The sequence below is a fragment of the Fundulus heteroclitus genome, chromosome 23 (genome assembly GCF_011125445.2).
Source record: "Fundulus heteroclitus isolate FHET01 chromosome 23, MU-UCD_Fhet_4.1, whole genome shotgun sequence".
Taxonomy (NCBI): Eukaryota; Metazoa; Chordata; class Actinopteri; order Cyprinodontiformes; family Fundulidae; genus Fundulus; species Fundulus heteroclitus.
Genome location: NC_046383.1, coordinates 18,610,066 through 18,626,036, shown reverse-complemented (window position 1 = coordinate 18,626,036; position 15,971 = coordinate 18,610,066). Strand labels below are relative to the sequence as shown.

Here is a 15,971-nt window from a genome sequence, read left to right as displayed (position 1 = left end):
GTCCTATTTGCATCTGAAATTATTTATGGACTGGAATAAATAGGTCACTTGATCATGAGCCAGCTTGGCACAAAAAGCAGACAAATACAACAGCAATGCAGTTGATGAACCTCATTGTAACACCAGGAAGTGGGGAAAATTGCAAAGCGACACATGACACATTTGTAGAAGAACAGTCTGCAGCTGTGCGACAAGCAGGGTTGACTGGTGATCAGAGGTTGCTTTATGAACTAGAGACACTATCCCTGTCCTTTACTCAGACCTTATGGAGAATGAGGTCCCTTTTCTTTTCTTGTTGCAGTTTGTGTTTTATTTTAACACAATTAAGCAGGAACTATGTCAAAATCTTTCTTTCTATCTATCTTTCTTTCTTTCGTTCTTCTTTTCAGGAAATAGTCTTTTATACACTTCAGAGGCCTTCACCCTTCATGATAAAAATATCAACAAGAGCAGCTCTTATGAATAAGCACATAGTGTGTTTAAATTCTATGCTAAGAGGTAAATTATATCCTATCAGCCTGATAAAGAAATAGTCTGTATGTTGTGACAATATAATTATGTCAGTTCTCAGCAGTAAAACCATTCACAGCTACAGCCAGACCTTTATGACCTCGCTATAATAAACAGATTACATACAGTTTGTTTACAATATTCAAGTGTTCATTAAAGGGTCCTTTTCCGCTTTAATTGGGGCTCTTTTTTAACTGTTTTGAACACATGCACCTATTATAAAAATACACATGTTTTGATTGCACGATTCAGTTGTTTTCTGATAAATTAACAAGCAACATGAAGGCCAATTAGTGAAGAAACAAAATGCACAGAGCTGCACAATCTGTTCCCTCCTGGTTCTAGGCCACTAAGCGCCACCGGCCAAAGTGTTGACAGCAAAAACCTGATATCAACTCTGAACTTTACACCTAACTCCATTTAAATCATTGACAAAAAAATTATCTTTTGAGTTGTCATTTCTAAGTTCCTTAGCATAATTTCTTTTTTGCTGATCAGCTTCACCAAATCACCAAAAAGACAAAATCTACAGTAACTATGCTTGGCCTGTACAGTGTATGGCACTGTAGCTCTGCAATGGAAGTACACCAAAACCAGAGAAGAAGACGTGGAACAGGAAGAAAAAAAATTAGGTTATAGGTATTGATAAGACATCAAATATTTTCATGAAGTTTCATACTATCTACAAACATTAAAATGCTAAAATAATATAGTACTTTTATACTCCAACCAGTTTCATGCTACATGCTTATACATTAAATATCACTGCTAATCATTTCTTAACTTTTTGTAGAAAATTAGTTTATGATAGCTAGATAAACAAGTATAGATACTGGTTCTTAACAGATATTTCTACCAGTTTTTGAACAGCATTACGGTTATGCTGTCCAACCAATGCCAAAATATTTGGATTTAATGTTATGATAACATTACATTGTTTTTCTTTGTGATTGTTAGTTTTCTATTAGACATGTGTTTAAATTATGCTGATTCATTGGATACTTTTTTAAAAAATACATAAAAATTAGAAATATCTTAAACCTTGTGGTGGCTTTACACAAGTTACGCTAATTGGTTGAATCAACACATTATAAAAATCCCTAGTAAACTAAATCTTCTGAAAATAAAAGAATAAAATACTGAGGCTGCAAAAATTTCTATCCATTAATCCATCCATCCATAATCTTTAGCTTAAACCAGACAGGGCCGCCGTGGTAAAAGCTCCAGGAGGGCAACCCAGACATCCCTCCCTAGGAACACTGTCCAGTTCATTCATTTGGACCCTAAGCCGTTTACAAAGCACATTCACCTTTTTAACCCACACTTAACCAGAAGATTGTGAGGTCTGTTTCTTGATTTAGTTAAATGCATTCTCAGAGCAGAAGTTAGAAAAGTTCCATCCAGGTAGTTGTTGGTCTAGCCCAAGGTGTCCATTTAGGGGGAAATACAAGGAAAGACTCTTATAGAGCAGCTGGGGGCATGCTGATCAGAAACTCAAACATCTTGCCTAGTCCTTCCAGTGAGAAAGAGTAATATATCATCCCAGATTTCACTCAGGAAAACGCTCACTTGATCCACTTCTGAGATTGGCTTCTTTTGCTCATGTTCACATTTCTTGGCCATTAGGGAGGAATGAAACATAGATTGATAGATATTTTTCACATTTAGCCTCAGCTCCTATTTCAGCAGAACACAGAGTAATAGTGCAGACAAGCCCTAAATCTGTCTATCCATCTACCACCTCATCCTAGTATCAGACATGAAACCGTCCCCCTTAAAATCTGAGATCCAAAGGCAGAGACATACCCCCAATCTAGAGGGAGCATTTTATTGTAGTTGAGAAGCATAGCCTCAACCGTAGAAGACCTGACTCTCATCCCAGGGCTGTTTAGTTGCTAACTGCTCTAATACAGGCTAATGTTCATACCTTCAAGACACCGACAGAACCACATCATCTGCAAAAAAACAAATATGGGATCCCAGATTTCCCACAAAAGACATCCTCCTCTCCACTACTACTTCTGTCCATGAACAACATGAATGGCATCAGTGACGAGGAGCAGCCCTTGCAGAGTCCATCCAGCTATGAGAACTGCCTTGAGTATTATATCTTTAAAAGCTAATCATTTCTGACAAACAAGGTTGTTTTTTTACTGTCCCTTCATTAACCCCAAGTGGAAGACAAATAGACTAGACTCTCTTTGTTAGAGAGCCATAGAGTCCCAGCAAGAATGTAACAATTTCCAGTGTTTGTTCAGGCTTTTCTGTGACTGGCCGTTGTCTCCCTGACCTTAAAAAGATTTTCTCTGGTTCTCCTGGCGAATGAGTTATCCTCTTACACCTGTGAATATGAGGTTGTATACTTGTTTCGAGTGAAGTCTTTTGTCACCTTGGCATTATTGTCATTTAGAGAGTGCAGAGAGGATACAGGAATCAAATTTGTAGGGCTCCATCTGCAACTGGAGCTGCAAAGAAAATGTAAAATCCATAATTTAAAGGCTATTCAAGTATTTTGCATGTTAGGTCTATGTCTCATTTTATAAGGATGTTTACTCTGATTTAATTTACAGCCTAATCCACGGAACATTTTATTCATATAAATATAGTAATAATCAATATTTTTATGGCTGCTGACAGTAGTTTCTGATTTAAAGAGTGATAAAAAGGCAGATCCAAAATGCCCTCTGTGATATATTTGATTCAGCAAGATGCAATTAAAATGGTAAACCTGCCGCCTCCCAATGCGACAATAGTGTAAAATCAAAAGGAGACTGTAAATCGTCCTCATCTTTTAGAGTTTTAATCATCGGTGTTGTGAAAGAGTCGGTGATGCAAAGGAAGTGCCAAGAATATACATAATAGAGTCTGGCAGATGTGGAGCAATCTGAGTTGAAATCTTCAGGGTGTCAAGGATCCTCTGTAGCTTTGCCAGGATTGGTGCATCATTTTGGAAATACCAAAATGTTCAAAAAATGTCCTCTTTTTAAAAATGTAATTTATTCTTTTAGCTATGTTTGTAATTATGATATTAAGACAAGTATTTTTTGCCCCCATTTGTTTATTAAGCATCAAGCAGGGTGATTTGTCACAATTTTGATTCTTGCATTGTTCAAACATCCTTGACTAACGATCCCTTTAATAAATCAAATCTTGAGGCCCAGGCTAAAAATGGGTATACATTGTAGTTTTGCAATCAAATGAGACAGAAAGCTATTTAACATAAAGAAAATTGAACATTTGGTACAACAAACCCCACAGAAGGATTGCTAGTCCCTGTGGTTATCAGTGAGGTCTCAGGGAAAAGTGTTATATTTGTATTTATTTTTCCAGTAGAGACATCATTACATTAGCAATTGGACAAATAGATACAACCGAATTCAAACCATAAGCAACAAAATAAAATTAAGACATGTATAGAGCTTAAACAATGTAGCCTTTAAGGGCAACAGTGGCGCAGGAGTTAAGGAGTTTGTTCTGCAATTGGCGGGTTGCCAGTTTGGACGTTTTTGGGGTCGATGGACTTGATAAAGCGCTGTACAAGCCATTCACCATTTAGTCTTAAACATAGTGGACCAACACCAGCAGATGACTTGGCTCCTCAAATCATCACTGAATACAAAACTTCAGATTGGATTATGTGCCTCTCCAGTCTTCCTCTAGATCATGGGACCTTGATTTTCAAATTAAATGCAAAAATACAAAATCGATTTCCATCTAAAAAGAGACATCCGGACCACTGAGAAACAGCCAGTTCTTTCTCCTTAGCCCAGTTAAGATGTTGTCAATAGTTCAGGGATGGCTTAACACAAGGAAAGGGACACTTGCAGCCTATGTCCTGTATATGTCTGTGTGGGGTGGCTCTTGAACATTGCTTCCACTTGCAGTCCAAGCATCATGGATCTCCTTCATACTCTTGAATGGGCTTTGCTTCACAGACCTATACCATACTTTTTTGCTCCACTCAACTTTCCATTAATATCCTTGAACACAGCACTTTTGTGGCTTAAGGATGACTGACTGCTGAACAGCTGTCAAATCAGCACTTTTCTTCATAATTGAGTAGGAGATAATGTGGCAATAACGTTCTACTGTTTTAGACATCCTTTTTTTATTGGTTCTATGAAATGTTTTAATTTTCTAAGAGACTGAATTTTGAACTGTCAGTCTTATGTCTCTAAAAAGGAATTTCTTTTTGTGAGATAGATAGATAGATAGATTTTATTACAGACTCAGAGTCCAGATTACATACAAAGAGAATACAAAGACAATATAAGAATAAAAAGTACAAAAAATAAACTATACAAACACATGACTTCTAGCCTTACAAGAGGCAATCATACCAATGTCTCCAGAGTACAGAAGAGTACTTTATTGCACTATATTTAACATTTGCCAACAGTAGTATGATTTTATTATTAGACTCATTCAAGCGACAAATAAATCTATACATAAGTTTTCTCAATACAGCCATCAAAGTGCTGACTCGGGCAGATACAAACAGTTCACTGGCACTGGACCATCTGGGTTTATTTAACAAAAGTCTAAGTGCATCATTGTAAGCCACCTTCAATTTTTGAAGACTGGCTTTTTTAAAATTGCACCACAAATGTGCAGTATACAGTGATGTACAATATGATCTAAACAAGTTCAACTTCACTTCATCCGAACAGAATCCAAATTTACGGACAAGAATATTTGCCTGAGCGTATAACATTCGAACCTGACGGTAAATGTCCTTATCATCAGACAGACAATCTGTCAACATATGACCAAGATATTTCACTTCAGGTGAGACTTTCAATAAAGACCCAGACAGTTTGAAATTTGGAAATAGTCTATTTTTGTCCTCCTTAGTGCGACAGATCAAGATGGTGCTTTTTGAAGGATTGAACTTAACATCATGTAACTCACCATATGCTGAGCAGACATTAAGCAGCTCCTGAAGACCAGCTGAACTTGGGCTAAAAACCACTAGGTCATCAGCATACATCAAATGATTAATAATAGTATCACCAACCATGCAGCAGGTTCTACACAGGTTTAGCTGCTTAGAAAGATCATTCATATAAAAGTTAAACAAAATAGGAGATAAAATGCTTCCTTGTCTGACTCCATTGTTGACATGAAAGGATGCAGACATACAGTTGTCCCATTTGATTTGTGAGTGTAAGTAATAGGCTAAGTGAAATAAATTACCCTTTCGTATTAAAATGATCGAGATGCACCAGTAGGCTACCTGTTCACTTCAAAGTTTTGCGTGTTTTTCACAAATCCACTGCAAAATGGGCAGACCGCAAACCAGCCCGTGCGTCTGTGTGTGCGTGAGTGAATGTGTTCCTGGTGCTGCGTGACGGCGCCATTCTGAACTCCACACTGCCGTCTGTCAGCCCCCCCCCCCCCTCCTCACTTTATCTCCCCTCCTCCTCCCCGCCGTCTCTTCTCTGCCTCTCGTTCATTCCACCAGAGAGACGCAGCGGCATCCTCGTGTATCCGACAAGGAGAGCCCACAGCCGGGCAGCAGAGTTCACGGAACAGCGGCAGAATGCGGTGCCACAAGTTTTGGGGTGCATGTTCGTTTGGATTTTATATTTGGACAGCTATGCTTTTTAAAGGTAGGGCTGAATAGAAGTCATCTTTGATTATTTTAGGTTTGATAAAGGTATACGAGCCTTTTTTTAAAAACACGGAGAGTATTTCATTCAAGGGTGAGCTTATTAAAAAAAAAGCTGTTTTTACGGCTGGCAAGCAGTAAGTTTGACACTCTGCTCCTTTCTATGCTCTGATGCGCTTACAAAAAGAGTGACTAAATAAACAGAAACACGTAGTTTAATTTGATAACATGCTTTCCTAATCTTTGCAAAGCCAGTTTGAATCAGTTTAGTCTTCTAAATTAATTCATAAAAGGGCAGATAATTGGGTAAATTGTTCTTTTCAACCACCGCACATGTCTGCTTGCATTTACGAACCTTCTGCGCATTAGGTTTTGGTTATTCATGTGTAAAGTGGTGTGCATGCATGGTTTTGTGATTTTTCTCCTATAAGCTTCATCCCTTCATCAACCTCATCAGCAGCGGCAGCAGCAGCAACATCGTCATCTGCGCAACATCTGGGCTGTTTGCTTCTCACTTTGTAGTAGAAAGGTTCATTAAATCTCTGCTTTTAAACTTAACGCGAGTGTGCGTTCCCACCCACATAATTATATATTGACCGGCCCTTCAACCTTCTCCTGCCCTCATCTCACCTTGTTAAACCCAGTCAGTGGCCATGAAGGAAACTGGGGGCAGGCAATAGACTAAATAAACAGATACAGATCACATCACCTCACCACAACAAGCCTGTCTGTCATATTTCTATTGCATTGCCAAATATTGTTGGTGTCGAGTACATTAATTGATATTGAACTTTCACATGTTATAAGGTTTTGCATTTGTTTTTCAAGTCTGGGATGTGGCTCAGAGGTAAAAAATAAATAAATAAAATGTAACAGCAAAACACAAAGACTAGGCTACAGAGGGCTGTGATAAAGTATTTTCCCTCTACATATTTCTGTTTTTGCTCCTTTTTTTGCACTAAAATGCTTCTGATTATGAAACAAATTTTAATGGCAGAAAAATTTACTTTTCCTATTATTTTATTTATCAAGCAAAAACAGGATATCCACACCAGCCAGGCTCTAAGTGAAAAAGTAACCAGCCCCCACATGTTAAATCATGAATTAACTGTCATTAACCGCCCTTATTTGGATATGTCAATAAGCCACAATTTAACTGCAGACCTGCAGAAGCAAGAAATTGCTTCTAATAGCCTTCGTTGGCTTTATGAACCGATCTTAAAAAATGAAGGGACTTATTAGAAATAAAGACAAAGACGGAAAACTAGGGGCGTGCTTCGGTGGCGCAGTGGTTAGCTCGCACGACCCATGTACGGTAGGCCTTAGTCCTGGATGTGGCCGACCCAGTTCAACTCTGACCTGTGGTCCTTTGCCACATGTCTCTCCCCCTGTCTTGGTACCCCTTTTTCCTGTCAGTCCCACTATACGAAAAAAACCCCCCCAAAAAAACCAAACAAGCCACTAGTGCTTTAAAAACCTAAAAAAACAACAACTATCAAACGAACAACATTATGACAATCCCTCATGTTGGGTGCATGCTTTGCTGCTTAAGGACCTGGATGGCTTTCTGTGATTGATTGACGTCTATCAGAAGCACTCTTGGTTTGTTTAGTAGGACAATGACCTGAAGCACCCCAGAAAGTCTACTTGTAAATGGGTGAAAATAGTTATATGTATCAAACCCCCCAAAATTACGATGAAATATTTGGGGTGGCCTATAAAAAACGGACCTAAGTTCAATGAAGATGCTGTGGTGTGATGTTCAATTAAATGACCATAAATTAAATTAAATTAAATTTTATGTACATCACACCAATTCACAACAATTCTCATCTTAAGGTACTTTACAATGTCAATTCAATTAAATCATATGGACAAATCAGTCTAAAAGTTTTCAGTCTAAGGAAACCCAGCAGATTGCATCAAGTCATTGACAAAACAGGTTGTTCCTCCTAGGAAGTCATACACAGCTGCAAAGTGGCAGCATTAAAGTAATTCTGCAAACAAGAGAGGGGCACATTTCTCCAAAGCAATGTAAAAGATAAATTGACAGTAATCACAAATGCTTGATGGTAGTTGTTGCTGATAAGGGTGGCGAAACTACTTGTGATAAAGTTTAGTGGACACGCACTTGTTCACATTATGTCCAGATGGGTTTGGAGAGTTTTTGGATCAGGTGGATTGAGTGCAAAAGAAGGACATTTACCCCCAGGCTACTTTTTCATCACTATATCCCTACTAAAAATGCTGTAATATTCATTTCAAGCCAATAGTTTGTGATAACCTAAACATTAACAATTGTATCGTCAATGCAACCTGTGGACGTTTGTGGACAAGAAAGCATAAAACAAATTCTTATTAGTGGTATTAAATTATTTTACTTTTTTTAATGGTTATGACATTAAAAAAATGTGGTAAGACCTCTAAGCCAGTGGCATGAACAAAAGACAGAAATATCTGCTCAATATTAAGATAACGTAAAGGTCACCTAAAACGTACCATGAGTTTTAGTTAAAGTGCAGAAACAAAATCAAATATGGTGTTCTAAAAATCCAATGCTGATAAATTTGAAGTTCGTTCTGCCTCTGCTGAAATTCAAAGCAACCGCTCATCTGCCTTATTGTTCCCTTTTGGCTGTTTTATTCATTCCCTTCTAACCTCTGCAGCTGGTAATTTGTTTTTCTTGTATACCCTATGGTCGTGATGTAATTACAAATATTGTTAACTCATGAACCTTATACGCAACCCTAATTTGGCAACCATTGCAATTCTATGGGAAATTAAAATAGGATTCATGCTTATTCATATTGAATAGTTCATGTAATTCTGTATGTCGTTGTTTTTTTTTAGCTTGTTTTATTTCTTAAAATGTGTTCCTCTCTTTATTTCCAGTCTGCAATACCTCACGCAGTTTTAAAGCAAACAATTATAAGTATAAAATGATGCACAGAATAGATTATTTAGAAATCTGTAGCAAGAACTGCATGGATAAATTGAAGTGTCACTAGGAGCAATGGTGGCTTAAAAAGCTGGAAATTGTTAATAGGCCTAAAAGTCAGCAAATGTATATCTAATAAATTGAAATAATGAGGCAAAAGGCAAAATCTATCTTTTCTGCAATCAATACTGTGTTAAAGTAAATGAGGGAATCTTTTTTTTTCATTTGCATTTTTAAGCTGCTCCATCATTTTTTTTTAATCAAGGTTTACAAAATAAACACATGATTACCCTGTCCATCATATTTAGATGATTTCATATTTGACGTGCATTTAGCTAATGATGGTGATAAATGTTTTGAATGCCTACAATCCTACGGGGTTCCTTTGAGCTTTTCTGGAGATGATGATCAACATCTCATGATGTGATTTGCAATAATTCAGAGCTGCCCAACAGAACATTAGACTGTTGCTTCTACAAAAGTACATTATAATTTCTTCTGCATAAATTCATCCATCTCAAACTCATGCATGCCCTTTTGAATGCATTTTTGAATACCTTTTGAATACAGAGTAACATATAGTGTCACAGTGAATCAGGTTAGCACCGAAAGTTAAACTGTCTTGTTCTAAATACGTGTTTTCTGTCATGTTTTTAGCACAGTGGTGTTCTTTACCCCTCTTCACCTTTTACTTCACCTATCCCTTTTTTGAAATACAAACTGTTTTCTTTGTTTAGTATTCTCCAATTTACTCCTGATTTTGAAACATTCTGATTATTAAAAGTCCACTCATGTTGCACCTCTGCAGTTAAATTCATCATATGCTAGTATATAAAATATACATTTGACATTTTTGACAAACTACATTTTTGCACAGTCATCTAGGAATATCCATGTTAAACATTTTGTAAACAGTTTCTGTACATATCAAAATGTGCTATCATAATAGTTAATTTTACTCACACACTAAAAGGCTTGGCTGATTGGTCAGTCTGAGCATGAGTGTGCACATGCATTGGTTCTCTGTCCCTTATGTGTCTGTGTTGCCCTGTGATAGACTGGAGATCTGTCCAGGGTGTACGGCACCAGTTGACCTGTGTCGACTGGTGATAGGCACCACCCTGCAAGGATATGCAGATATAGAATGGATCAAATAAAGATTTTAACACGCATAGATGCCATTTTTCATACAGTTTTCTGGTACAAAGCATCATTTAAGATAAGCTAAAATGCACTGAGCACAAATTTTGCTTTACCAAAACATCAGATTTTAATATTAATCTTCAGACATTTTTAAAGTACAATAAGTATTAGACTGACAGCAGGCATAACACAATGTGTCAAAATGTAATATAGTTGTCACAACTTTTAGATGCACCAATTAGACTTTTCCCAGAAAATACCAATTTCTGTCTGCCTTTGAGGTCGGACTGATTCCTATTCATTTTCTAAGAGCTATAGGACATAAAAAATCTTGAATAACAATTTAATATGTTCATAGACAAATGAAGGATTGGAAATCTTCATTTTGGGACTTTTAACTAACAGGAAAAAACGAATTGTCGACAACAGATCATAGCCTATGAAAAGAAAATGTGATTAATGTGATAATTCTTATCTCTGGCCAATTGATTAGTACAAATCTATTATTTTCCTTTTTAAAGCAGAAAAGAGCAGCAAATAGTACAGCATAACCTATGCCAAACATTTCAGATTTTATTTCACGTCTAATGACATGGTCAAACTCTTTGAATCGTATCTGCTATCATGATTTAGTTCCACTCAGTTGGTTCATTCAGCTCAGCTCCAGTCAACTAAAACTTTAAGCTTGCTCTCTTTCCGTGTCCCCGGCTTTATTTTGGGTAATGGGCGCACCACCTGGGTTAACATCTGAACATCTGTATGCTTCACTGCTCTTCTCCCCCGACAGACTCATTCCTCTTCCAAATGATTATGACGGAAATAATGAGGTGTTAGAACATGGCCTTAATTTAAATCACTGCAAACTTTAATCCACGGATTGGAGTCAGTTTCATAAACGCTAATAAAAGTGTGTGTTGTAAAGTTGTGAATTAAACACATTAGATTTTACCCAAATATGCATCTTTAAATGTAACATTTCTGTACTATAGAGATTGGACGCAGTACAGATTTTTCTAATATATGGCCAGTAGCTAAGACTTGCTTTTCAAAACTTGAGTAGTGTGGTCAAAACCTGCGTGGGAGTATCACAACTGTGAAAGATGCACAGATGGGGGGAGGGAACAGAGCCAGAGTTGCATCTATGAAGTCATTGCCAACAAAGTCAATAAGAGTACCTATCATTACCTGTAAAGTGTGTATAAATCCCATGAGTCAAGGAAGAAAAGTAAAAAAATAACTTTGGTGCAGAGTTACAAAGTTATGTGTGTATATTCTGGAAAACAGCGGTATACCTAGAAGTCTTTTTAATAACCTTAAAAGCAGGGTCATTTCTAGTTTGATTGACGGTGACCATAAGTGAGCTGGCTCTGAGGTTGAAGGACTGTAAGACACTAATCGTATTTATCACTGCTCTCAACCTGGAGTGTCAGCCAGAACACCACTTACTGTAGGCCAGGATTCACTTCAGGCCATCTTTACAGGAATGAGTTGCAGGCAGGATAATAAGGAAGACACAGCGTGTGCTCTATTTAAGTTCTCTGTTTTCCATACTTCAATAAACACCCACAGTTTACAGATCTCTGACTCAGGTGAACATTTCTAAGTATGTGGGTGTGCGTGTGTGTGGTCTTCTTGTAATTGACTCATAATAAGGAGAGCAGACATGAACGCAGGTAAAGTCACTCCATGCATTCCGCTACATGAATTTGATCATGACGCAACACCACACTTTCAGAATGAATAAAAAAAATATGTTAAAGCGATATAAAGCATGTGCATACTGTACATTTGTGCACTTTTTTAATCAGAAATAATAAAATAAATTTAAATATGAAATTATACAATTTATTTTAAAACCAACACCACCAGCTCCTGTTTGTCTCATTGTGAAGCTGGCAAGTGTATGAAGTTACTAGTAGCTAATCTGCACTGCCCTCGGTACTGAAGGAAAACCAGAGACGACAGTCCAGTTTACACCAAATTGGTGACTCACTATATTTGGGGACTTTTCTGACCCTCTAGCCACTTTATTTTACAAAAGAGCGACTAGAGACTAATCTAGTGACTGTTCTCTATGTTTTTGGATTCAGGCAACATATAAAAATTCATACATTATTTCATCAGGTACTCTTAAAGTATGTTGCATTTGAATGACATTTTAACAACATTAACGTAAATAATCCTTATAGTTTGTTTCAGATAACCCAGTTAGTTCACCACCACAGTTTTAAAAAAGCCTAGAGGAAACCCTGTTACAGAAATCACCCAAAAGGAGTCAGCAACCTTAACACAATGTTGAAGATGCCGACATGATAATATCATCATAGTCCTAAAATACGGTATCCCTCAAGGAACAAAGGGATGCTGAACAGAGAAATCACAGTATATAAGCATCAGTACTTAAAACTAAACCTTAAATTACCTCTAACTTATATAAGTCTAAGGGCCTTTTGAACACTGATCAGATCATGATACTTAATATATCATATAGATATATCACATTGTATAGATAATTACTATATAATTCTTAATTTTTCCTAAGGCTCAATCAAATGTGGACTTTATTTTATTATCATCCTGTGAAATTTGATTTTTACTTGGCCTAAAGAGACAAAAATTCTACTTTCTGTCTTCCATACAAAAATCCTATCTACCAACAGTGGACATCAACCTGAGCAAAAGATATCCATGATAAACAAGTTAGTTGTGGTATCGTGAATCCAGACCAAACCAAACGGAGAATCTTTGACAATATTTAAAAATGTATGTTTCACAGACACATACAACTTGACAGAGCATTGGCTATTTTGCAAAGAACTAAGGATAAAGATGTCTAGCTTTGGTTTTCTTGTAAAAAAAAAAAAAAAAAAAAAAAAAAAAGATTTGCAGCTGTACTTATAGCAAACGGTCACTCTAAAAATATTGCCCTTTTTTCCTTTGCTTTTTGAGGAAGATGTTGTTTTGTTGGCTCCTTTGGTCCATGACCTCTAGTGTGCACTAGAGTGACTTGCTGCTGAGTTTGAAGAGGCTAGGATAAGAGTTAGCTCCTCTAAGTCTTAGGCCATGGTCCTCGACCGAAAAAAGGTGGATTTGGGTTGAGGGTCAGTTTCTTCCTCAAGCTAAAGAGTTAAAGTATCTTTGTGTGTTGTTCAGGAGTGCTGGTAGGATGGAAGAAGAAATGGACAGATGGATTGGGGCTTCTTCTGCAGTGATGCGGGTGCTGCTCCGGTCTATTGTGGTGAAGAAAGAGCTGAGTCAAAAACCAAAGCTCTCCTTTTTCCAGTTGGTCTACGATCCGACCCTCATTCATGGTCATGAGGTATGGATTCCCGACACAAGCGCCAAAGCCGAAATGGGCTTCCTCTGGAGGGCGGCGAGGCTCAGCCTTAGAGATAGAGTGAGGAGCTCTGTTATCCAGGTAGAGCTGCTGCTTCTCTGCATCAAAGGAGTCAATTGAGGTGGTTTGGACATTTGATCAGGATGCCCCCTGGGTGTATCCCTTTTGGTGCTTTTACGGGCACGATCTACTGGGAGGAGATTCCGGGGAAGAACCAGAACTCGCTGGAGGGACTATCCGGCGGGAATAATCTGCTGGCCTGGGAACAACTTCAGATCCCCCAGAATGCGCTAGAGGATGTTGCGTAAAGGGATATCTGGGTTTCCCTGCTGGACATTTTGCCCCTGTGACCAAATTTGGAAGACAGTGAAAGGATGGATGGATGCCCACCACAATCATCTTTTATTTAGCTTTTAATTAAGTTAAAATGCTATCCTTCACCAAAATCATGCCCAAAGTGGTATTTTGCTTGATTCATGCATGTCTAAGTAATTCTCTGGTATTCTGCTCCCTTAGCAGCAGCCTATCCACGTTCTGGAAAGGTAGTTGCCATGGCAGGCATACTCAGAGGTGTCATTAACCAACCCCTGCCGGGAAGTACCTACTTTGACCGTGCTGCCCCTGTCCAGTAAACAACACGACCAACGAGTGGTGATGTGAGGTGGAGCGTGATCATTTCTGCTCAAAGTTGAGACAAAGTGGCTCTTTTAGCCCCTAGTCTTCACAACAACAGCAACTGCTCATTTTTTAGCTATAGATAATGTCTAAGTTGCAAATATTTTTGTTTTTTTACTGCAAGATATCCCAGACTTTGTTCAGCCGTCATACAGAAGAGCCAGATTGCCAGAAGTGGTGGTACCATTCTGCAGCAGCTCTAGGGTGACATTATGAAATGGCTGCACATGGGGAGATGCGGCGTTGCAATAAAGCCTCTTTCTTCCGGGTATAAAAAATAGCACCAAAAACAACTAATAATTCATATAGAAAATGATTATTCCGTAGTGCCAAAAGCACGATTTCATCTCATATATGCCTATTGTTAACTTAGAAAGGCTTCAAAAGAGAAGCTATAGAACCTGTAAAGGAAAGTAGTTGATCTATTTAGAAAGAAACAGGCACATTTTAAAAGGAAATTTAACAACCCTCACACATCTCTATGGAAAGATTAATAGAATCTAAAACCTCTACAAATGTACCTGTAATCTCTGAAAGTAGACAGTTCATCAATCTATATTTTCAAGGTCTGCATCCTGTTTAGAGTTGTGGCCATGCTTTTGATAGATTGCCAGTTGACAGGGTGACCAGAAACACAAGAGACAAAAATCATGGATCCATCCATCCATCCATCTTCTAACATATCTATCCCTGTTGGGGTCGCGAGGGATGCTGGTGCCTATCTCCAGCTGTCAATGGGCGGGAGGCGGGGTACACCCTGGACAAGTCGCCAGTCTATCACAGAAAAATCACGGATCCCTGATATCAAATCACCACATTAAAATACTTTGTACCCTTTGCAAAAAAAAAGGTTAATTGATTGTAATTCTTTATCATCTAGGACTTTGTAATTTATCAATTTGTCTGAGGCCTGCAAAGCCGTCAACAATGCAGGCGACTGTCCGCTGTGGCTCTACGCTCTTTCACGAGGAGTGAATGCTGCTTGTTAAGACTCGATGCAATCTACTGGGTTTCCTTAGATAGGAAACTTTTTGACGAATCTGTCTGGATGATATGATTGAATTTGACTTTGTGATGGGCCTTGAGATGACATGTGTTGTGAATTGGTGCTATACAAATAAAAAGGAAATTGGATCAATTTATAAGACATTTCTTCAGGGTGGTCATGGACATACAGAGTTTCATGTGGTTGAATGAATGACCTGTTTGCATTCTACCTACTTTTCCCTGTTTCCTCTACCCAAACTAATATTCTCAGTACATCATACTTTCTTGATTCAGTTCAATTCAATTTTGTTTATATAGTTCCGATTCACGGCACGTGTCATCTCAAGGCACTTTACAAAGTCAAATTCAATCAAATCATACAGACATGTATGATTGATATGTATCATTTGTTGGAGCATCAACAACGAAGGCCCTCGGGGAGAGAGGCCTGTCAGGTCTCTCTATGCTGCATCAGGGTCCCCCCTCAGTTGTATAACAGCTCTGTTTCAGAGATCAGAACAGCTACTTGTTCCAGACTGCATAAAAGTCTGACTTTTGTGTTTGTTCCTAAGATTCATCAAACACGTTTTGGGAAATAAAATTCCTCACTGGTCTTTAATGTTGTTTTCCAAGGTCACACCAGTAAAGGTAGACTTTTGATAGCAGGTTAACTGATGTGAAGCTGAGTGCGAGAAAGTGAAGATGTGATGTTTTGAAGGCTGTTCAGTTCTCCAATTTTCCAAAGCTCTTTGTCTTTGTTGCGTTTCTGA

General features: G+C 38.0%; 1 protein-coding gene across 1 annotated transcript in view; it reads left to right on the top strand.

The window, feature by feature from the left end:
• Positions 1-5,966: 5,966 nt before the first annotated feature.
• Positions 5,967-15,971, top strand: part of LOC105928709 (neuronal acetylcholine receptor subunit alpha-7) — a 52,965-nt gene continuing 42,960 nt past the window's right edge. The window contains exon 1 of the mRNA XM_036127120.1: positions 5,967-6,122. Coding sequence (XP_035983013.1) covers positions 6,053-6,122 — 70 coding nt within the window. The 5' untranslated portion in view covers positions 5,967-6,052. The remainder of the gene's footprint in view (positions 6,123-15,971) is intronic.